Genomic DNA, 23211 nt, shown 5'->3' with positions numbered 1-23211 from the left:
TCAAGGGAAAAGCAGCTAGGTGAGTAAAGGATGCAGGGAAATGATAGGGGATTCTTGCTGAGCCTAACGGAGCGAAGTCAGCCTGCCCTTGTGGCCACCAGAGAAAGCCAGCAGCATTCAGTGCTGTTTCAGATGCCAGCACTTTCCCAGGCTGGGCGAAATGGATGCTGGCTGGCATTTACATGAAGGGATGAACAGTGATGAATATACAATCAAGTTCTCTCTTGGGAGTCCTGGTAGGATTTAGATTGTCACTCACATTACTGTACCAATGAGTAGCCTCTGTGCAACCATATTGTTGCCAGCTGGTTTTACAGAATGCAAGCCTGCCCTACCATGGGGAAAACCCATATGATCTTCCAACAAATGTAGTTAAAGAGGAATATTTATATTTTCCTCATGTTTCCCAGGATTGACGAATACAGCTGTATTCCTTGTAATCATCTGATCTCTGGACCAGCTGCTTTCCAATGTGGAAACCAAAGGGTGGAAACTTGAGCTTGACCATACCAAAAATAAAAAATAAATCAATGGCAAAGAAAGGGGTTGGGGTCAAGTTTCCCAGCTCCTTGGCTATCCATGGATCTGACTGCATTCTGCTTCTCAACACCTTTCCTACACAAGTTTCCTACACTATCAATATCCTGGTAGCTTTAGAAAGTGCCCAACTCTCTTTCTGAAAGCAGAAAGACACACCTAACAGGGGAAGGAAAGCAGGCAGGAATCCATACCCATAATCCTTGACTATCTGAGGCCTCGGTCCATTTAGCATAGTCTCTGACGGCTGCGGTACATGGGGCTGTTGGACCCGGTTGAGACTGTTCTGCCGGCTTCCTGCTGCTGAGGGCCTGTAGACATGTTCCTGGGCCTGGTTAGCCACCAGGATGACCTCTTTGTTGTCTGCTGACAGGTGTGAGGCTGGAGCTAATATCTGCTGGGCAGGATGGTTAGGGCTGGCCGGGTATGAGTGATCAGCTGCATCTGACGCATAAGATCTGTCACACACAAAAACACCAAAAGGTTGTACTCCTGAATGGGGTGGGTGGATGGAAGGAGCCAAACTGAAGGGAAAATTAAGATGACATCTATCAGCTGCTGAGATCAAGGCATGGTGTGTGTGTGTGTGTGTGTGTGTGTGTGTGCGCGCATGTGTGTGCACGCACACATACACATTTACACATGCACACACACGCACACGCACACACTCTAAAAGGAACACACACATGCAGCAAGGATGGAGCAGGCATGGATTAGGAAGTTAGCACCACAGTTTAAGAGATTAGCCTTCTATAGGGGTTTAAGTACTCCTAACTTGTGCTCCAAACAGCACACTGACTTCTTATCTCAGCATCATGTGAATGCAGCAGCAAAGCCCATGCAATGATTTAGCAGCCCCAGAGCAACAAACATTGGGGTGTTTTTTTTTATTTGGGGCAGGGGGAGAGTTTGTCAAAAGGCCTCATTTCCCTGAACCTCCAGCTAGTCAGATAAGAACCCTTGCTGTTGTGAGCAATAAAAGCATCCAGAAAAATAATAATAAGTCAAACAATAATCAAGCCCAAAAACAGCAAAAGAAAGAAAAAAGATCGAGCGAAGCGTGTAATACATAAAACCTGCCTATTATCTGGGGACAGTGATCCTTCCGATGAGGCCATGTGATATGGGGATGGGGAGAACCTGTTATCGGGCCGGAATTCCTTATCGTATGCCATCATGTTCCATTCCAGCCGACGGTTGCGAGCCTTTCGCACTTTCTTCACTTCCCTGGTGGAGTCTTCAACCAGCCGCTGCTCCTGCAGAGAAACAGAGTAAAGTATCTGCTGTGTCAACCACCTTTCTGCTACTGATGTGAATTGTAAGGCTTGGCTGGCATCCACAATGGAACAGAATCCCCAAGGGGTAAAAACAGAATACACCACCTTCAGGCTGCAGAGTCTGAGGGTTTCTTTTTAATGTGTGTGAGTGTGTGTGTGTGTGCGCGCGCACATGTGTGCACGTGTGTGCATATTTGAGTTTCCCATATGTAAATAATTCCTTACAAGAAAAAAAAAACAAACCCCAGCACAATGAAAGGTGAGAATGCTTTCAGCTCAACACACTCCTTATTTACTGAGATCTGTGCTTTGTTTGTTTTTTCATAATGCAGGTGATTCAAAAATGTGGTCACGCACATGTATTCTGAGGTTGTCTAGGTTATTTTATAACAGTGGGGTCACTGCCCCCTTGATTCTGTACACTCATGCCCAGTGCCCCCTACCCTACCCTACAAAAAGCATTATTCACCATCCACTAAGAAAGATAATAACACAATAAAATTCAAAGCAGTAACAATGAATTGCATATTTAATCAAAACCCAATTAAAACTTTTTGTAATCAGCCATTTATTTAGCATTTAATCTCCGGTGGGGTGTGAGAATTCTCCTCTTTCAATCATCTCTAGACAGGCAGATTATCTGCTTACGTGCTCTATAGAGACTACCTGAATCCCAACTCCTATATATTCCCCCTTCACAAAAATGTACCTTCTGCCTGCGTTTCTCTTTCCTCTTGTCCTCTGTTGCCTGCAGCATCTTCTCTTTCCACAAGTTGAAGAAATATGAAGGGTCCGTGTAAAACTTCAAACCGTCTTTCTTGTCATCTCTAGAAAGAGCAAGTGGGGGGGGGTTGAGGGGGGGAGGGAGAGGTAGAGAGAGAGAACTATTAATTTTTATTTCATAAAATTTATACACCACTTGATTAAAAAAAACAAACCTCAAAGAGAGTACCGTATTTTTCGCTCTATAAGACGCACTTCCCCCTCCTAAAAATAAGGGGAAATGTGTGTGCGTCCTATGGAGTGAATGCAGGCTGTGCAGCTTTCACTGAAGCCAGGAGAGCAAGAGCGCACTGATCCCTCTTGCTCTCCTGGCTTCACTTCTCTGGAGAGGCACTGTGCAGCTTTCCATCTCTGCACAGTACCCTTTCAGCGAAGTGGCAGGAGAAATGGAAGGGGCTCCGTTTCTTCTGCCGCTTCGCTGGAGAGGCGCTGAGCAAAGAGGGAGAGAATTTTTTTTTCTTGTTCTCCGCCTCTAAAACTAGATGCGTCTTATGGTCGGGTGCGTCTGATAGAGCAAAAAATACGGTAAATTATCAGTAAGGAAAACATTCACATTGCTATGAAGGAACACCTAAATTGCATAAGCTAACCATCACGGGACAATTTCTTTTAAACTTATTAGACTCCCCAAATGGGTACAGACTTAGTAACAGAGACTCTTTTGCCAAATGCCCTACCTGTAAGGAGTAAGGATGTTGAGCGGTGGGGGCTTATCACACCGCTGGTACATCTCCATCACAGGGTTTGGGATGGAATTGCGAGACACCACCTGTTGGTTCTGAATGGTGGAGCTCTTGAAAGCTTTCCGCATGTTGATATCCTGCAGCGAGACTGGAAATGCAAGGCAGAAACGTGAAAAGGATGAAACTCAACCCTGTGCACCCGCAATCCCAACACACAATGTGGGTTTTGTTTCCTACAAGTCACGCACTGGTTCTTTGGTGCGATGATTCCCATGCTTATCCTACCATCTCAAGGCAGGTAACGCTTTACACTATACTGCAATTCGTTATAACCAGTATTTTAAATATTTAAATACGGGGGGGGGGGGGAGAGCGAGCGAGCGCAAGATTAAAGACAGAATCCCACCACCTACTGAAACCTAAAACTCCTGCCTGCCAGATCATAATCTCCCCCATCTCTCAAGAGCTAGGTTTGACAGATAACACAAACACTTTAAAAAATAAAAATAAAAACGCTATAATTCACTATGACAAATATTATTTGTAATATAAATACAGGGGGAAAACAGTTTAAATACAGAAAAAGCAAGTTAAATATTAATACAATTAAAAGTAATTAACAATGGGTAATCAATATAACCAATTAATGAACTAACAATCCTATGCAATCTACTCAAAAGGAAGTCTCACTGAGTTCAGTCACAGACTTACTTCCAGGTAAGTGTGCATACAGTTGAGACTTAAAGATCATAACCCTAAGATTTAGACAGCTGTTATCTCACATTTACTTACTTATAAGCGGCATCGAGAGTGGAACCATGAAAACTGCAGTGACAATCTCTGCTTTGAGAATTCTTGCAGGTTTTAAGATGTGCTATAAGTACGAGCATACTTTCTACAAAGACCCTGTTACTTCAGGGGTGGGGAACCTTGTGGGCCTCCAGATGTAGCTGGACTTTATCCCCTGACCATTAGCCACATTGCCTGGGGCAATGGAAATTGGGAGTCCAAAAACACCTGGAGGGCCAGAGGTTCCCCACCCCTGATTTACCTCTCAGGATAAATGAGCCCGATGCAAGAAAAAAAAGCTCAGCACCTTCTTGCTGGCTTGGAGAGCAGACCAGGGCAGGGGCTGGAAAGGTGCAAACCAGCCCACGCCGTCTTCTGTAGGTCTGCTCCCAAGGTGAAAAGTGCGGCAGCGCTTGCTTTTATAGCAAAACAGGACCTTGGCCAACACCCACACCCCAGCTGTATCCAATCAGCCCAAGCACCTGCCCTGGGACCTTGGGCAAAAGGGCAGGTGATAAATTGCTATAGCAACCACAACACCCCCCAGGATATTCTATGCCTTCTGCATCACCTACGCTTTCCAAGAAGCAGCAGTTATCCAGCTCCACTACTGAGGGGTGGTAGAACACAAGCAATTACTTCATCAGATTTCTGAAAAAGATTAAGGTTGCTAGGAAAGCAGGGGGCCAGTATGATTTGTTGGGGGGGGGGGATGGCAATTTTCTGATTAACGGAAATGACAGATGGGGAGATTAGACAGCTGTTCATGTGGCTAAACTGAAGGTTCCTGTTTTCAATTTTTTTAACAAGATTGATTAAAAAAAAAAAAAAACTGGCAAGAACTTTCCGGGCCTATCATCAAAGTACAGTCATACCTTGGGTTACAGACACTTTGGGTTACGCGATTTCGGGTTGTGCACCGCGCCAAACATGGAAGTACCGGAACGGGTTACTTCTGGGTTTCGGCGCTTGCACATGCGCAGAAGCGCCGAATTGCAACCCGTGTGTGCAGACGCGGCGCTGTGGGTTGCGAACGCTGCGGGTTGTGAATGTGCTTCCTGCATGGATCACCTTCGCGACCCGAGCATCCACTGTACAAGGAAGGGGCAGACCTACAAAGGAAGAAGCAGGGAGAGGATGGATTGCATTGCACATTCCCTGCTCTGCCTGATCTTCTCTCCCAGCCAGCAAGAGTGTGCCGATGTTTTCTGCCTGCCTCATTTTGCTTGTTCTGTGAGATATCTGCTAGTAGGTAACAGTGTTGTGCTGATTACAGTTTGGGGCAATGGAATCTGATTGATCAGCCAGGGAAAGACTGTAGGTGGGAGTTGTGTGTGTCAGGCAGCTAGCATAGAAAAGAACTGTTTTAAAGCAAATACTAGAACTATTATCCATTGTTGAATAAGTGAAACAGCATTATACTCAAGAAATCTAACACCTGCCTTTATTGGTGCATCTGAGCTCACACCTCTTACACTCTTCTGAAAAGGTTAAGTGTGGGTGGCAAATATGGATCTAAAACAGGTAGCAGAGAGGCTGTGTCCCTCCTTATGTTGTTGGACTACAGCTCCCATCATCCCCCCAGCCAGCATGGCCAGATATCAGGGGGGATGGGAGTTGGAATCCAACAACATCTGGTGGATTACATGTTAGACCACTGTATCCTCCTGTGTCCCTCAGGGCTCAATTCTATGCCCCATGTTGTTTAATATCTATATGGAACCACTGAATGGAGTCATCTGGAGTTTTGGCATGCACTGTTGGCAGTATGCTAATGACAGACAACTCTGTTTCTCCTTTACAGTGGTACCTCGGCTTAAGTACTTAATTCGTTCCGGAGGTCCATTCTTAACCTGGAACTGTTCTTAACCTGAAGCACCACTTTAGCTAATGGGGCCTCCTGCTGCTGCCGCACCGCTGGAGCACGATTTCTGTTCTCATCCTGAAGCAAAGTTCTTAATCCGAGGTACTATTTCTGGGTTAGAGGAGTCTATAACCTGAAGCATCTGTAACCCGAGATACCACTGTACATCTGCAGGTGAGGCAGTGGATGTGCAGGACCACTGTTTTGCCTCGGTAATGGACTGGATGAGAGCCAACAAACTGAAGCGCAATCCAGGTAAGACTTAGGCACTGTTAGTGAGTGGTTCCCCAGAACAGTTAGGTGGAAGATTACCTGCTCTTGAGAGGGTTACAGTCCCTCTTATGCAGCAGGTACGTGGCTTGGGGGTGCTCCTGGATCCATTCTGTTGCTTAAGGCCCAGGTGGCCTCGGTGGTGTGGAATGCCTTCTGTCAGCTTTGGCTGTTGGCTCAGCTGTGCCCCTATCTGGACAGGGATAGCCTGATTTCTGTGGCCTCCTCTGGAAACCTCTAGGTTGGATTACTGCAATGTGATATACGTGGGGCTGCCTCTGAAGACAGTTGCAAAATGCAATGGCCAGATTGCTCACCAGAATATGCTGGTTTGAGCATATATCACCAATCCTGGTACAACTGCACTGGCTGCCGATTAGTTTCCGGGCCCAATTCAAAGTGCTGGTGTTGACCTATAACATGGCTCAGGAGCTCAATACTATAAGGCTCACCTCTCCCCATACAAAGCGACCCGACCCTGTGCTTGTCATCTAAGGCCCTTCTATATATCCCCCATTCCAGAGAAGTTCAGAGGGTAACAACAAGGGAACGGGACCTTTCTGTAGTGGCTCCCTGATTGTGGAATGCTCTCCCCAGAGAGACTTGTCTGATGCCATCAATACATGTATTTAGGCTCCAGGCAAAAACATTCCTCTTTACCCAGGCCTATGGCTATTAAATAAGCTATGGCTTGTGAAAATGTGAGGGAGAGGACTGCTATTAGGATGACTATATTATTATTGGGCTGCCTGTCAGTATGTTTTTAATTAAGTTTTTGATTATGTTTTTATCATTTATGTTCTGTAATGTGTTTTTAATGTTGTACACTGCCCTGGGATCTTTTGACAAAGGGCAGTATATAAATTGAATTAATAATGATCAACTGCACATTTATTCAAAATCCTGTTAAAAGTATTTCAATTAATTCAACAAAACTGATGAATTTGATCTATTGATATCGGCTTTTCAAAATCCGATAGTCAAGTACAGTTCCAGTGGCGCTCACACAGGTAACCCCCCCCCCCGCCCCCTGCCCCGGGATGGTACTGCCTATTTTGAGAACCACTGAATTCTAATATCAGCGAAGAAGGCTAGGGTATAATTCTGCTCTCACCAACTAACCATGGTATTTGGGGGGACATGGGGGGTTGTGTACCTTAGGAGCATTCACTGATGGGAGTCACCACCTGCAGCTTGAAGTAAGGGTAAAGGGACCCCTGACCGTTGCGGACAACTCTGGGGTTGCGGTGCTCATCTCGCTCTATAGGCCAAGGGAGCCAGCATACAGCTTCCTGGTCATATGGCCAGCATGACTAAGCTGCTTCTGGAAAACCAGAGCAGTGCACAGAAAAACTGTTTACCTTCCCACCAGAGCAGTGCCTATTTATCTACTTGCATTTCGACATGCTCTCAAACTGCTATGTTGGCAGGAGCAGGGACCAAGCAACAGGAGCTCACCCCACCACGGGGATTCGAACTGCTGACCTTTTGATCGGCAAGCCCTAGGCTCTGAAGCTTGAAGTAGCACAACCCAAAATGCAGTGAGAAATACACCAAAGGTTAAGGTTGTTTTGAGGAAAGTTTTCCAGCTGCTGATGGAAAAACAAGTGGGCTTATCCTGTCCTTCAGAGCTCATCTTTCACTCCCCCAGCGGATTAGCAGAGAAAACTAAGTGCTAAAGCTAATCCTGCAAGAGCAAGAATCCTTCCTCACCACCTGTTGAGAACATAAAAAGGTAAAAAAATAAATAAAAATCAAGGCCATCAGAAATGAACAACAAAAGTAAATGGTAAGGGCCACCAACTGATCTGTAAGTGGTCAGGTGGTCTGATTTAGTTCAGCGACAATAATGTTTGGGTGTAGGGGACACCCTCCCCAAACCGTAGAAGTTAATAAATGGTAGGATTTTGATTATTTGGAGTATTGAAGTGAAGATTGGAAGCCAGTGGAAAAGTACAGGCTAAGTTTCCTTCCAAGTCAGGGCCTCACCTGGGATACAGTCATTAGCATGACAAAAAGTGTTGATGGCCCATCAAAGAGGAATCCTTGGCCCTAGGCAGACAGAGGTTGCCATGGTGATGGGGTATGTGTGTGAGGTGACAGGAAAATAGTCTTTTTAGAAAAGTGTGCTGGGAAAAAGAAGGGAGAAAAAAAAGAGAGCTATATCTTGGGCAGGCTGGCTGAAGGCGGGCTGGGAGAAATGCCTTGGACTCCAGTGCTGCACTAATGTGGGGGACAATCCCCTCTTGAAATGACCATGCTGCAAGATCTGGAATCTCTCCATGCAGACTGAAGGTGTAAGTATGTGTATAAATCACATTTCTTAAAGTTATGACAGTCTCGACCGTGCCTTGTGGGGCTGGCACCCAACTTTTGTAACAATAATGTATTTCTCCCTCATGCACAGGAAAGCCTTGCTTCTGTCCATGCCCTGCTAACTTCTATGTTTGATCAATGTAGGCAATGTGTTAAATATGGGGCTGCCTCTGAAACTGCAGTTTGGAAACTGCAGTTAGTGCAAAATTCTGTTGCAAGACTGCTAACTGGGACTCTGCACAAGGAAAATATATTGTTAGTGCTGAGATATCTGCACTGGCTCTCAGTCCATTTCTGGGACACGGGTGGTGCTGTGGTCTAAAACACTGAGCCTCTTGGGTTGCTGATTGGAAGGTTGGCGGTTTGAATCCCCGCAATGGGGCGAGCTCCCGTTGCTCTGTCCCAGCTCCTGTCAACCTAGCAGTTCGAAAGCATGCCAGTGCAAGTACCGTGTTTTTCGCCCTATAGGACGCACTTTTTCCCCTCCAAAAATGAAGGGGAAATGTGTGTGCGTCCTATGGGGTGAATGCAGGCTTTCGCTGAAGCCTGGAGAGCGAGAGGGGTTGGTGCGCACCGACCCCTCTCGCTCTGCAGGCTTCAGGAAGCTATTCGCAAGCCTTGGGAGCCCGCAGGAGTTCCCACTGGGCTCCCTAGGCTTGCGGAGAGCTGCCTGCATCCTGAAGCCTGGAGCGCGCCCCAGGTTTCGGGCTTCGTGCAGCTCTGCACTAGCCTCCCACGGCTTGTGGAGAGCTGCCTGCATCCCTGCGGATAGCAGCCTGTTCTGGGGGCTGGGGAAGCTTGGGCTTCCCCCGCCCCAGCCCCGCGCCTGGGGGAAAAATAATTTTCCCCCCTTTATTCCCCCCCCAAAAAAACTAGGTGCACCCTATGGGCTGGTGTGCCCTATGGGGCGAAAAATACGGTAGATAAATAGGTACCACTGCGGTAGGAAGGTAAACGGCGTTTCCGTGTGCTCTGGCACTTGTCATGGTCCTTCGTGCACCAGTAGCGGTTTAGTCATGCTGGCCACATAACCTGGAAAACTGTCTGTGGACAAACGCCGGCTCCCTTGGCCTGAAGGTGAGATGAGTGCCACAACCCCATAGTTGCCTTTGACTGGACTTAACCATCCAGGGGTCCTTTACCTTTTACCTTACCATTTCTGGGTCCAATTCAAAGTGTTGTTGCTTACATTTAAAGTTATTCACAGCTTGGGTTCAGGGTACCTGTTATATCATCTTTCCCTATATTAAAAAACCCCAACCCACCACCCCACTATAATAATTTTAGCATTTAAAAAAACACACATATTGTTTGATGAATTGGGGACACTTTAATTTCCCAAAATACCTACATGTGATAGGTGTTACCTTTTAGAATACATTGCCCTTATCTTACAGGTAGGAGCGAATGCCTATTCAGTGATGGTGCGCATGGCATCTCAAAACAAAAGAAAACATGCTGGTGGGGGGCATTTTTATTATGATGCAAATTTATTTATGGTTCAGTTATAAGTCATATAAATAATGGGCCAATATTTCTTTAAGTGGGTCCATAGAGAAAAGACAAAGCTATGTTTGTTTGTTTGTTTTTGTTATTTGTTATATTTTATTGGTTGCTTTTTTACCAAGGTAATTCAAAGTGACTTATGATGTATAACAGGCATGTCCAACAGGTAGATCACTGGACGTCTGCAGTAGATCACTGGTAGATCATTGGCTCCCCCCAAAGAAGCTGAACAACTGTGGCTCCCCTAAGAAAAGCTCAACATTTTACCTCCTCCCTGAAAAAACTCAACAACTTTGACCCGAACCTCCCAAAAATGGGCCTTCCTCCTTCCTAAAAAAAAAACTCAACAACTTTGACCGGAAGCCCAAAAAAGGGGGTAGATCACTGCTAGTTTTTAACTCTGTGAGTAAATCGCAGTCTCTTGGGAGTTGGCCACCCCAGATATATAAGAAGAAGAAGAGAAGAGTTTGGATTTGATATCCCACTTTATCACTACCTTAAGGAGTCTGGGACGCGGGTGGCTCTGTGGGGTAAACCACAGAGCCTAGGACTTGCTGATCAGAAGATCGGCAGTTCAAATCCCCACAACGGGGTGAGCTCCTCTTGCTCGGTCCCTGCTCCTGCCAACCTAGCAGTTTGAAAGCAAGTCAAAGTGCAAGTAGATAAATAGGTACCGCTCCGGCGGGAAGGTAAACAGCGTTTCCGTGCGCTGCTCTGGTTCACCAGAAGCGGCTTAGTCATGCTGGTCACATGACCCGGAAGCTGTACACCGGCTCCCTTGGCCAGTAAAGCGAAATGAGTGCCGCAACCCCAGAGTCGGTCACAACTGGACATAATGGTCAGGGGTCCCTTTACCTTTACTTAAGGAGTCTCAAAGCGGCTAACAATCTCCTTTCCCTTCCTCCCCCACAACAAACACTCTGTGAGGTGAAGCCAAGAGACTTCAGAGAAGTGTGACTAGGCCAAGGTCACCCAGCAGCTGCATGTGGAGGAGCGGGGAATCAAACCGGGTTCACCAGATTACAAGTCCACCGCTCTTAACCACTACACCACAAATGCATACACTAAAGCTAGCATAAAATGGAAAGACAAAGAAAAATCTAAAAGGCCATTGTGTTTTAAAAGGCAGAATTAAAACATCTCACTCACAGGACACAGATAACTAAGGCCCATAGAATCATGGAATTGTAAAGTTTGAAGGTGCCCTAAGGGTCATCTAGTCCAACCCCCTGCAATGTGGAATCTCTACTAAATCATCCATGACAGATGGCCATCCAACCTCTGCTTAAAAATCTCCAAGGTTTTTAAGTCCACTGCCTCCCGAGGGCGTCTGCTCCACTGTCGAGCAACTCTTACTATCAGAAAGTTCTTGATGTTTAGTTGGAATCTCATTTCTTGTAACCTGAATCCATAGGTTCAGGTCCTAGCCTCCAGAGCAGAGAAAACAAGCTTGCTCCATCTTCCATGTGACAGCCCTTTAGATATTTGAAGATGGCTATCACATCTCCTCTTTTCCAGGCTAAACATACCCAACACCCTCAACCATTCCTCATGAGACTTGGTTTCCAGACCCATTATCATTTTGGTTGCCCTCCTTTGCACAGTTCCAGCTTGTCAGTACGGTATTCTTTTTAAAGTGTGGCACTCAGAACTGTACACAGTATTCCAGGTGTGGTCTGACCAAGGCAGAATAGAGCTAGACTATTATTTCCCTTGATCTGGACACTAGACTTCTGTTGATACAGCCTAGAATACCATTAGCTTTTTTTGCTGCTGCATCACACTGTTAACTCATGTTAAGCTTGTGGCCTACTAAGACCCTGAGATCCTTTTCACATGTACTATTGGCAAGCCAGGTGTCCCTCCCATCTTATATTTGTGCAGCTGCTTCTATCTATCTAAGTGCAGAACCTTACATTTGTTCCTCTTGAAATTCCTTTTTTAAACGTTTTGGCCCAGTTCTGCAATCTGTTAAGATGACATTGAATCCGGATTCTTTCTTCTGTGGCATTAGCTACCCCTCCCAGTTTGGTACTATCTGCAAATTTGATGAGCATCCAAAAGGTCTGGCAGAAAAGAAATGATTTTGCCTGGTGCCTGAACATTGACAGATGATTGACAGATGCTGGGTAAATGCATGCTAATCACTACATGGGACTATCTCATTGATAACTTTAAGCTGCTTTGGAAACCTGGCCTATGATGAAGATGATGATAGTAACTAATGTGAAAAACACCTCATTATCATTGCCTTTTCAGAACGCTTACTGGAAGAAGAAAGCAAGGAAGGAAGTAATGGAGATCCTTCCAGGCTGCACACCTTTGTGCATTTACTTGGGAATAAGTCCCCCTGAAATTCTTGGGAGGCATTTCTGAGGAAAAATGATTGGTCAGCTGAGAATATAGCTTCTCAACAAATATGCAATTCTTTTCAGAGACTGAAAACTCAGTGGTGAAACCAGAGGCTTGTTCTTTTCATCATGAGATACTGAAAGACTGACATTTCCCAAGGTCCAGGTTTGTGACTTTGTTAACCCAAACTGCTTGCATTCAACAGGACCGTACATTGTGCTTTAGATAAAAGGTCCCCACTGCAAAATAAGAGGGGGGAAGGGGGAGTGCTTTGTTGTTGTTTAGTTGTTTGTCGTGTCCGACTCTTCGTGACCCCATGGACCAGAGCACGCCAGGCACTTCTGTCTTCCACTGCCTCCCGCAGTTTGGTCAGACTCATGTTTGTAGCTTCGAAAACACTGTCCAACCATCTCGTCCTCAGTCGTCCCTTTCTCCTTGTGCCCTCAATCTTTCCCAACATCAGGGTCTTTTCTAGGGAGTCTTTTCTTCTCATGAGGTGGCCAAAGTATTGGAGCCTCAGCTTCAGGATCTGTCCTTCCAGTGAACACTCAGGGCTGATTTCCTTAAGAATGGATAGGTTTGATCTTCTTGCAGTCCATGGGACTCTCAAGAGTCTCTTCCAGCACCATAATTCAAAAGCATCAATTCTTTGGCAATCAGCCTTCTAGTGCTAGAATCCATAAATCAAGGATGGATAACCTGAGATTGAAAGCCTAAATGTTGTTTTTTGCCTAAATTGAAATCTGTGACAAAGGGGTTAGTTTAATCTCTGGTTTGCTAGTAAAGGTGAATTACTGTGTCATGAAATTGTGCATGGCTAAAATGTATGCCACCAACATTAAAAGTTTGGAAAGCTCTGGGTTAGGGGTTTATTAGGCAGGACAAACCAGTTTAATTTCCTTAGGGAAATGACGAGATCCTAGAAAAAGACTAGAGGCATTTTACAGGCAGGGTAAAACAGATATCCATTCTAGGAGAAATTAGGTTTATTAAAAACAGTGTTGGAAAGTTAAAAGAAAGTTATAATTACATCTTTAAAAGAAGTTTTGACTGAAACAAAGTATTGTGCCTTTACTAGTGAAACCACTAAGCTTTATCCCACAGAATGCTTGTTACTAAAATTCAAATTTTGCTTCCACTGTGCCTCATCTTTAATTTATTCCCAGTGCAAGAAATAAGGGGGCACAGGATCCCTACAATGAGTCCTTGTTGCTGAATTATAGTAAATGCTACCATGCACATAGAATCTCTGAATTAATCGTTGTTTTTGACAGTCTCTAAGTTTAAATCACCCAGACCCAATCATGTTACCTTGCTCCCATTTTTACTGAGGGAGTTTGACACACCACCCACGTTTGGCTCTAACCCTATCCACCTTAGCATGCAGCCCCTAACAAATTACTCTCCCAAATGACTGAAGGACTCTCCAACCCTGCCATAAATCATCCTTTTCATAATGTATGGTTCAAAAAGCCCTAATATTCTAAGAAAACAGATTGTTTACTAGAATTTCCTTTTCCCGGGAGTGTTTTGCCTGTTCCACAGCAGGGTTTTGTTGTACTGAGTCACAAAGGGAAGCTTGAAAATGGCAATACTTAATTAGCGCTTAAGGAAGCAAAACAACTAAATGCAGTTCTGTCCTCCTTGACCAGATAAACAAAACCAAAGGTTAATGTGACCCAAGTGGTTGCTACTAATGCTGCTTACCTTCTTCCACAGTGGAGTCCAGTTGGGTGACCTTGATCACCAGAAGATCAACTCGCTCTTGCAGAGAATTCATCCGCATGTAGAAACTATTGGCTTCATTAAAAAGCTCCCCGAATATGTCTTCAGCATGTCTGCCTGAAATACCATGAAACAAAAGAGGTGACCTGTTCCAGGCAAAATAGATTGAGGACCCTTTCAGGTAGTCAAAGGAAAGCAAATTTGTTTACGAACCAGAAGGCAGAAGTAATAGCAACAAAACAAGTGAAGGAGTTTTTTCGACAACACAGCATACCGTTCTTTTAATTTCCTGGAAATGCTTTTATTCCATTTTCCAGTTTAACAGCACAAGAAGCCCCATACAATAAACACAACACAAAGGTTAGCCTGCCCTAACTGGACATATGTTGCCAGAGGCTGTGTGTCAGAATCAGTCTCTAATACATATGTTACAAAGGAATACCGTATTTCTACGAAATCATTTTCCATTGTATATCAGCAAATAGTTCAGAGATGGTAGCACAGCCTTCTCCAACCTGGTGCCTTCCAAAAGTTTGACTGCAACTCCCATCAGCCCCAGCCAGCTGCTGGTAGTCCAAAACATGTGGAGGACACCAGGTTGGCAAAGTGTGTTGCAACATATAGTAATTATTTCAAATAACCATTAATAGATTTATTCACCTACATACATTTGATTAATCCTCTTTCTACGGCTATGCTGGTAACCACCATCATATCTTGTGACTGCAAATTCTAAAAATATTAATTATGTGCTATGCAAATAAATACATCTTCCAGTCTGCCTTGAACCTTCCGCCAACAAGCTTAACTGGGTGACCCATGATCCCAGCATTATGAGAGAGGAAGAAAAATGCATCTGTCTACTTCCTCCATGCCAGGAGTCACCAACATGGTGTGCATGAGCACCAGTGTGCCTACTATGTACCTCCTATAGTGCTTGCAAAAGTTCTAAGTAAATATTCCCTTAAAAATCCAAAATGCATGATAGACTGTTGCTCTTCCTGCTCAGTTCTTGTCTGCAGTGGCTCAGCCTTTCCTACATTGAATATGCTGCATTAGACGTGCTCACATTTCATTAGATACAAAGATTGGACACCCATCCTCTAATGAACAAACAAGAGTGCAAAAGACATCCTCCTTGTTAGCAAGCGCAGCAGTGGCTCCTGCATGTGCCCTTTCTTCCATGGATTTTGTGATTGGGCCATTGGCACTCACCCAGAATTCCAAATGTGCCCACAAGCCCCAAAAAGTTGCTATATGCCATCATAACTTTTATAATCCTCAATTATGCTCCCCCCCCAATATATTATAACTTTCACTTGCAGAAAGATGCTCCAGTCCCCTTTTCTGTACCTTCTACAGCTTGACAAAATCTAATGCAAGAGAAATCTGAAATGAGCGAACAAATGCATTCTTAGACTGGAACTACACATTACTTTAAACAAGGGGTTGCAAAAGGAAACAGCAATGGTAAGTTTCATTCCACCATAACATCTTGGATCACTTATAGTGCTTTGACCAGGCCAGTGCAGAGCTTGTCTGAGGTCCAGGGTGGGACTTTTGTCCATAAGATGGACCACTGCAGTGCAACTGCCTCATCTGATCTGATGCTACACACTAATTTGCATTAACACAGGTTCAGATTTTACTATTGAACTCTTGAAGTGCATATGGACAGGCATGGCCGTTTCACCCATTAAGCTCCAGTTCGGCTGGGAAGGATGGGGGCATTTTTGGATGACAGTGTAAGTCTGGCAGGCCCCTGGCAGGGCCTTCTGGCCAACTTAGCCCTCCAAGGCCTGCAGCAAGTGTACCCAGCTTCCTTCTCCCCTGCTTTGGCCTGTCCTTGACGTTATGGGATTGTGTATTTCTGTTCCTATCACCACCGGCTGTTATCGCTTGCTGTTTTTTAGCCTTGGGTTCTGAATATGCACCTGGAGATTTTGTCCCTTTTGTTTGCTTCCTGTGTTTGGTGCGTCCCCCCACCTTTTCTCAAGGCTGCAATTATTATAGCGAGGGGATTTTTTTCAGCCGGAACTCACTGGAGCTCAGTTCCGGCTCTTCTCGGGTGGGCGCCATTGCCATTATAAGAGAACAAGGGAGGCATTCGTAGTGAATTCCAGCACCTCTTTTTCTAGAAAAATAGCAATGATTATAGTACAGTACATGAAGCTCATTTGTGCAGGGGTTGCGTTCCAGGTCATTGCATGTGCCAACAGTCACACGTAAGCTTGTTCCACCCCAATTCTGGGACTGAAAGCCACACATGTATTGGCAGTTGCACGTCAATAGGACGCATGCAAAATGGTCGCCACCTGTACCAACTGTGTGTCACAATTGGGGGCAAGGAAAGCAACACACTGGCATGTCTTTCCATATGCATGCATTTACAAACATGTGCCAAAACCACTCTTATTCCCCTTGGTGGTGTCTTCTCAGAGCCTGTAATTTTATAATGCTGCATTGCGAATGGTGTATAATTGTGTGTGTGTGTGTGTGTGTGTGTGTATATAAAACCCTGGTAAATGTGGGATAACTAGTCTCATATAACCAACATTCTTGAGTCTAATTAATGCATGAAGGGGTTCAGACCATAGAAAAATCTGTCCAGACAGGCTCAGGTTTTCTTTTTCTTTTCTTTTCTTTTTTGCAGCGAGAAGCTGGGAAACAGGGACATCTGGTAACCTTATCCTAGAATCCTCCCTCCTCCTTCCCAAAGCCTAGTTAGTGCTTTCCCAGCTCAACTCCTTCCCAAAGCCCAGTGCCCTCCTAAAGCTCAACCACTCTGGGAAAAGCACCATTTGACAAGGCAGTGTGCAGTCTGCAGATTCCTTGTCAAAGTACTATTGCAGCCCTCTTGTATGAAGGTTGGACCTCCCTGAACTACATAATCAAGACTTTGTTCTCCTCCAGTCTACCTGAGAAGCACAAGATGTGAAGAGGCTACACTCTAACAAGCCTCTATTGAGCACCTATACCAATAATTTAGCAACATTCACCACTTTGCAACTAAGCCAAGTTTTACCGCCTGTGCAACTTTTCTGACTGATGCATGGAAAAATGAACCTCTGAAATGATCTCTGAAAAGTTTGCACCGTATGTTCCGGCATATAAGACGACTTTTTAACCCAGCAAAATCTTCTCAAAAGTCAGGGGTCATTTTATATGCTGGGAATGGTTGTGGGGAGTCGCCTGAGTGAAGCGGCGGGGGGCTTCAACTATTTAAACGGCCACAGCGCATTTTCCCCTTGCCTTCCCTTTCCATTTTGCCTTGCTCCTTCTAGCTGCCTTCATGGCGCAAGCCCCTGGCTCCTTTGTTTCACCCTCGGCTGCTACAGTGTGTGTGTGAAGAGGTGGCAGGAGAGCAGGCAGGAAGAGGAGGCTGCTTATCTCTCCCTGCGTGTCTCTCTGCTGAGCATCTCGTCAAGCAGGGATTTTTTATTTTATTTTTTAAGTCTCTAGATGGAGCCACTCAATGCAGCAGAGCGCACATTTTTATTAAGCATATAGCTCTCTCCTCTCCTCTGAGACAGCTGATCCCAACCACCCGCCCTTTGATGCCGCCTGGCCGGTTGCTCGGATCGCCTGTCTGAAGCCCTGCTGGGGTTGCTGCTGCCGCCGCCCTCTCAGCCTCCTCACGCCGGGTCCAGTGTCTGCGATCCGGGATGGCTTCACCGCCGCTGGTGCCGGACCTTGTGGAGCACCCATGCTGCTGCTGCAGAAGCTGCCGGGCTGGCAGCCATCAGCGCTGGTTTGTGGCTACCGCAGAGGTTCCTACTATTAAGTTGCTCTGTCTTTACAAGTGTTTACATGGATTAGAGTTCCTCACTTTGCCTCATAAGCATGTGTTGAAAGGGTGGGAACTGCAGTTTTAAATCCACTTATCTGGGGAATAAGTAAGCCCCATTAAACTTGGAGGGATGTGTGTAAAGCATATTGTGCTGTAAAGTATATAACTTGGAACAACTTCAGATGTGACTTTAACAGGTAATGTGCTGCTGACCTGTGTTGTGTCTGTTGGTCTGCTAATGCCATCATCTTTGAAGTGGGGACACACATGGTTTTTCAACCATGAAGATGTATGCTGAAGCTCTGATCCTTGAAGCTCTGTGCAGTGTGTTTCTGTGATGTATATGATTTAAAACATGTTGAAGACTACAGGTTCTGGAGAGTGTGTGCAGCATGGGGTTGTAATGCATAGCTGTTAAAATTGTGAAGTAGCTTGCAAAAGTCATGTTGAGAGATAAGTAAGCATCTGCATCATATCTTGAGTATTGTGCTTTTCTAATCATCAGCATCATCCCCTTCCTTAGGTTATGCCTTTCACCCCATTGCTTCTTTAGGCTTCTGTTAAGTGCCCATTAATACTCCTTTTGTCCACTCACCTTTTCCATGTTCCCAATCCTTCCTTGCATTTAGCATTTTTTGACTGCCTTATTCCTCTCACACACTACCGTTCATTCCTCCCCCCTCATGTTTCCACTTAACCACTCTTTCTCTTTTTCTGACTTACCTTCCATTTTTGCTTTTGAACTTCTAGGTTGACAGGAGCTGGGACAGAGCAACGGGAGCAAGGCTTGTGGGCGGCAGCCGGCAGTGCAGAGCACAGAGCGCCCTCCGGAGGACGCCCCGTGCTCCGCGCAGGTGTTGGCAAGCCTTGCGCACCCGGGGATCTCCCCCCGGGCGCGCATGGCTTGCAGGCGGCAGCCTGCAGCGCGGAGCACGGGGTGCCCTTTGGAGGATGCCCCATGCTTTGCGCAGGTGCCCGCAAGCCTTGCACACCGGGGGGGGGGGCGCGTGGGGTGCCCTGAAACAGAGGGCTCCCCATGCTGCGGACAGTAGCCTGCCGCCCGACGTGCGGGGCGCCCTAAAGCAGAGTGCCCCTCGTGCCAGGCAGACATCGGCCAGCCCCACAAGCTTGGGGGACAGCGGGGGGGCGCAGCACCGTTATCCCACTGTTCCCCGACCTGGTTTTGGGGGGGAAATAAAGGAAAAAATTTTTCCCTTTATTTCCCTCCCAAAAAAGTAGGTGCGTCCTATGGGACGGAGTGTCCTATGGGACGAAAAATACGGTACTCTTTCATGCCTTCTCAATTTGTCTCTTCTTAATGCTCCCTTTTAGCTGCTCCTATGCATGTTTACTCACAAGTAAGTCCCACCACTCTGGGATTTTCTCCCTGTAACCCTGCATAAGAGTGTAGCCTTGCAGTACCAGCCCTTATGCATGCTTATTTAGAAATAAGTGCCACAAGATTTAATAAAGCTTACACCCCAGTAAGTGTGTTTATCCTTCCTTTCAGCTTTAGAGTGAGTTAGGAAAAGTTTAATCCACTTGCACTGTTTTATGTTTACATGTTTGATGACAAACAGCCTTATGTTTATAAGTGACATGCTAAGTACCTGCATGTCATAAGCATTTGAATTGAAATTACCATATTGAAGTAAAGTCTGATTTTTTTTAATTTAGTGTGCGTTGGAAGAGGGGTAGTCTTATATGGCGAGTATATCCCAAACTCTATATTTTATCTGGAAAAGTCTTATACACCGGAAAATACGGTAAGTACAAATTTTAACTTACCTAATGTTAGGTCTTCTCCTATGCTGGGGGTAGAAGGAAGTCTTGGAACTCACAAGGGTATATTTTAAGGTATGCAGGCTAAAAATTGGCATTACTTTGCTGCATATTTTGTGACTTTAAATCTCTGCTAGGGTGCTCTCACCAAAGAGTACTTCCCCAAACCTGAATCTTGGCATCCAAGGAATTTTCCTTTCTATATATATATTATAACTTTTCCCCCTTCTTGAAAAGGTCTCGGGAACCTAACAATTAGAGCAACTCTTTTTGTTGATTTTATTGTTTACAAAGGCCTACCGACATCAGAGTTATGTGACTTGTGCAAGGCTGGCCAACATATATAATATTAATATTAATATTAATATTAATATTAATATTAATATTAATAATAATGATAATTCCATGTGATTTCCAAATATCAAATACATTAGGATGCCATATACCTTTAGAACCTGACGTATTTTTACCTGGCTATTTGGAAATTATATTGGAGATTATCCTGGAAAATGATCTAGAAGTAGTAACTAATCCTAAAAAATTCCTACAGAATTTGAATGGATTGGAAACATCTGATTCCTTGCAACTTTGATCAAGTTCAGCTACTTTATGTGTAAATTAGCTCCGTAAGTTATTTGGGGAAATGGGTGGTTTAAAAAAATGTTTTGGAATAATAAGTTTAATGATAATGTTCAACCATATGCTGTCTTTTATTTATTTCAATGTTATTACCGAATTTTTCGCTCCACAAGACGCACTTTTTTCTTGCTAAAAAGTAAGGGGAAATATCTGTGCGTCTTATGGAGTGAATGTGTGGTCCCTGTAGCCGAATTGCCCAGGGGCAAAAAGCAGAGGAAAGGGGGTGTTGAAACAAAGCTGCTGAGCAGCTGATCAGCAAGCGATAGGGGAGGGAGATAAGGGACTCTAGCGATAAAGGAAGCTGCCTGGGAGGAGGGAGGTAAAGATGGCAAACTTGCAAGGAGAGGAGACAGGAAGACTAAATCAATGAAGAGAGAAAACAGAAGAAAAGGAAGAGCAAAAAACTGCTCAAGCTGAGGAAAAGACACAAAGGTAAAAAAAAGGAAAAGGAGTGTTGAAAGGAAGAAACTGATGGGTGGGATTGGGAGAGAGATAAGGGATGCGATAAAGGAGGCTGCCTGGGGGGGGACGACATAAAAGCCAAAGGATCCTCAGGATTTTTGCATTGGGTCACCCCAAATACACCATCAGATCTCATAGCATGTTCATGGGTACAGCCTGCACCAAAAAAACCACGCACCCACTGTGGTTTGGGGCCGCCATGGCGGAGAAACGTGGTTACAAAGCACGGATCCACAATGATCCTTGGGATTTTTGCATTGGGTAACCCCAAATTCACCATCAGATCACGTAGCGTGTTGAGGGCTACAGCCTGCATCAAAAAAACCATGCACTCACTGTTTTGTGGGGCCGTCATGGCACAAAAACATGGTTACAAAGCACAGATCTACCTGGATCCTCAGGATTTTTGCATTGGGTCACCCCAAATTCACCATCAAATCACATTACATGTCCAGGGCTACAGCCTGCACCAAAAAAACCACGCACACACTGTTGTGTGGGGCCGCAATGGGGCAAAAACATGGTTAGAAAGCACGGATCCACATGGATCCTCAGGATTTTTGCATTGTGTAACCCCAAACTCACCATCAGATCACATAGCATGTTGATGGGTACAACATGCGCCAAAAAAACCACGCACCCACTGTTGTGTGTGCCCTCAATGGTGCAAAAACGTGGTTACAAAGCACGGATCCACATGGATCCCCAGCATTTTTGCACTGGATCACCCCAAAGTCACCATCAGATCACATAGCATGTTGATGGGTACAGCCTGCACCAAAAAAACCACGCACCCACTGTTGTGTGGGGCCGCAATGGGGCAAAATCGTGTTTACAAAGCATGGATCCACACGGATCCTCGGAATTTTTGCATTGGGTCACCTCAAATTCACCATCAGATTACATAGCATGTCTAGGGCTACAGCTTGCACCAAAAAACCCACGTACCCACTGTTGTGTGGGACCGCCATGGCGCAAAAACGTGGGTACAAAGCACTGATCTACCTGGATCCTCAGGATTTTTGCATTGGGTCACCCCAAATTCACCATCAAATCACATTTCATGTCCAGGGCTACAGCCTGCACCAAAAAAACCACGCACCCACTGTTGTGTGGGGCCGCAATGGGGCAAAAACATGGTTAGAAAGCACGGATCCACATGGATCCTTGGGATTTTTGCATTGGGTCACCCCAAATTCACCCTCAAATCACATTGCATGTCCAGGGCTACAGCCTGCACCAAAAAAGCACGCACCCACTGTTGTGTGGGGCCGCAATGGCGCAAAAACGTGGTTACAAAGCACGGATCCTCATGGATCCTCGGGATTTTTGCATTGGGTCACCCCAAATTCACCATCAGATCTCATAGCATGTTCATGGGTAAAATCTGACCAAAAAAACCACGCACCCACTGTTGTGTGGGGCCGCCATGGCGCAAAAATGTGCGTACAAAGCACGGATCCACATGGATCCTTAGGATTTTTGCATAGGGTCACCTCAAATACACCATCAGATCTCATAGCATGTTCATGGGTACAGCCTGCACCAAAAAAACCACGTACCCACTGTTGTTTGGGGCCACCATGGCAGAGAAACTTAGTTACAAAGCACGGATCCACAATGATCCTTGGGATTTTTGCATTGGGTAACCCCAAATTCACCATCAGATCACGTAGCATGTCTAGGGCTACAACATGCGCCAAAAAAAGCACGCACCCACTGTTGTGTGTGCCCTCAATGGTGCAAAAACATGGTTACAAAGCACAGATCCACATGGATCCTCGGGATTTTTGCATTGGGTCACCCCAAATTCACCATCAGATCACATAGCATGTCTAGGGCTATAACATGCACCCCAAAAACCACGCACCCACTGTTGTGTGGGGCCGCAATGGCGCAAAAACGTGGTTACAAAGCACGGATCCACATGGATCCTCGGGATTTTTTCATTGGGTCACCCCAAATTCACCATCAGATCTCATAGCATGTTCATGGGTAAAATCTGACCAAAAAAACCAGGCACCCACTGTTGTGTGGGGCCGCCATGGCGCAAAAACGTGGTTACAAAGCACGGATCCACATGGATCCTTAGGATTTTTGCATAGGGTCACCTCAAATACACCATCAGATCACATAGCATGTTCATGGTTACAGCCTGCACCAAAAAAACCACGTACCCACTGTTGTTTGGGGCCACCATGGCAGAGAAACTTAGTTACAAAGCACGGATCCACAATGATCCTTGGGATTTTTGCATTGGGTAACCCCAAATTCACCATCAGATCACATAGCATGTCTAGGGCTACAACATGCACCCAAAAAACCACGCACCCACTGTTGTGTGGGGCCGCAATGGCGCAAAAACGTGGTTACAAAGCACAGATCTACATGGATCCTCAGGATTTTTGCATTGGGTCACCCCAAATTCACCATTCA

At 45.4% G+C, this 23211-nt stretch overlaps 1 protein-coding gene across 4 annotated transcripts in view; it reads right to left on the bottom strand.

Moving 5' to 3' along the window:
* The window catches only part of LOC307207464 (actin-binding protein WASF3-like), a 70422-nt gene that overhangs the window by 7665 nt on the left and 39546 nt on the right, over positions 1-23211 (bottom strand). For 2 of the 4 annotated variants that reach the window (XR_013834683.1, XM_079961367.1), the window contains exons 3-7: positions 14085-14219; positions 3275-3428; positions 2524-2641; positions 1618-1793; positions 732-995 (exon numbers count right to left, since the gene is read on the bottom strand). Coding sequence is in view for 1 of the 4 variants with exons in the window: in XM_079961367.1 (XP_079817493.1) it covers positions 732-995; positions 1618-1793; positions 2524-2641; positions 3275-3428; positions 14085-14219 (847 nt within the window). In the remaining 3 variants the exon portion in view is untranslated. The remainder of the gene's footprint in view (positions 1-731; positions 996-1617; positions 1794-2523; positions 2642-3274; positions 3429-14084; positions 14220-23211) is intronic. The other 2 variants (XR_013834682.1, XR_013834681.1) reach the window with 2 other exon arrangements.

The sequence above is a fragment of the Podarcis cretensis genome (assembly GCF_951804945.1).
Source record: "Podarcis cretensis genome assembly, chromosome: Z".
NCBI lineage: Eukaryota > Metazoa > Chordata > Lepidosauria > Squamata > Lacertidae > Podarcis > Podarcis cretensis.
This window is presented reverse-complemented; position numbering and strand designations above follow the sequence as displayed.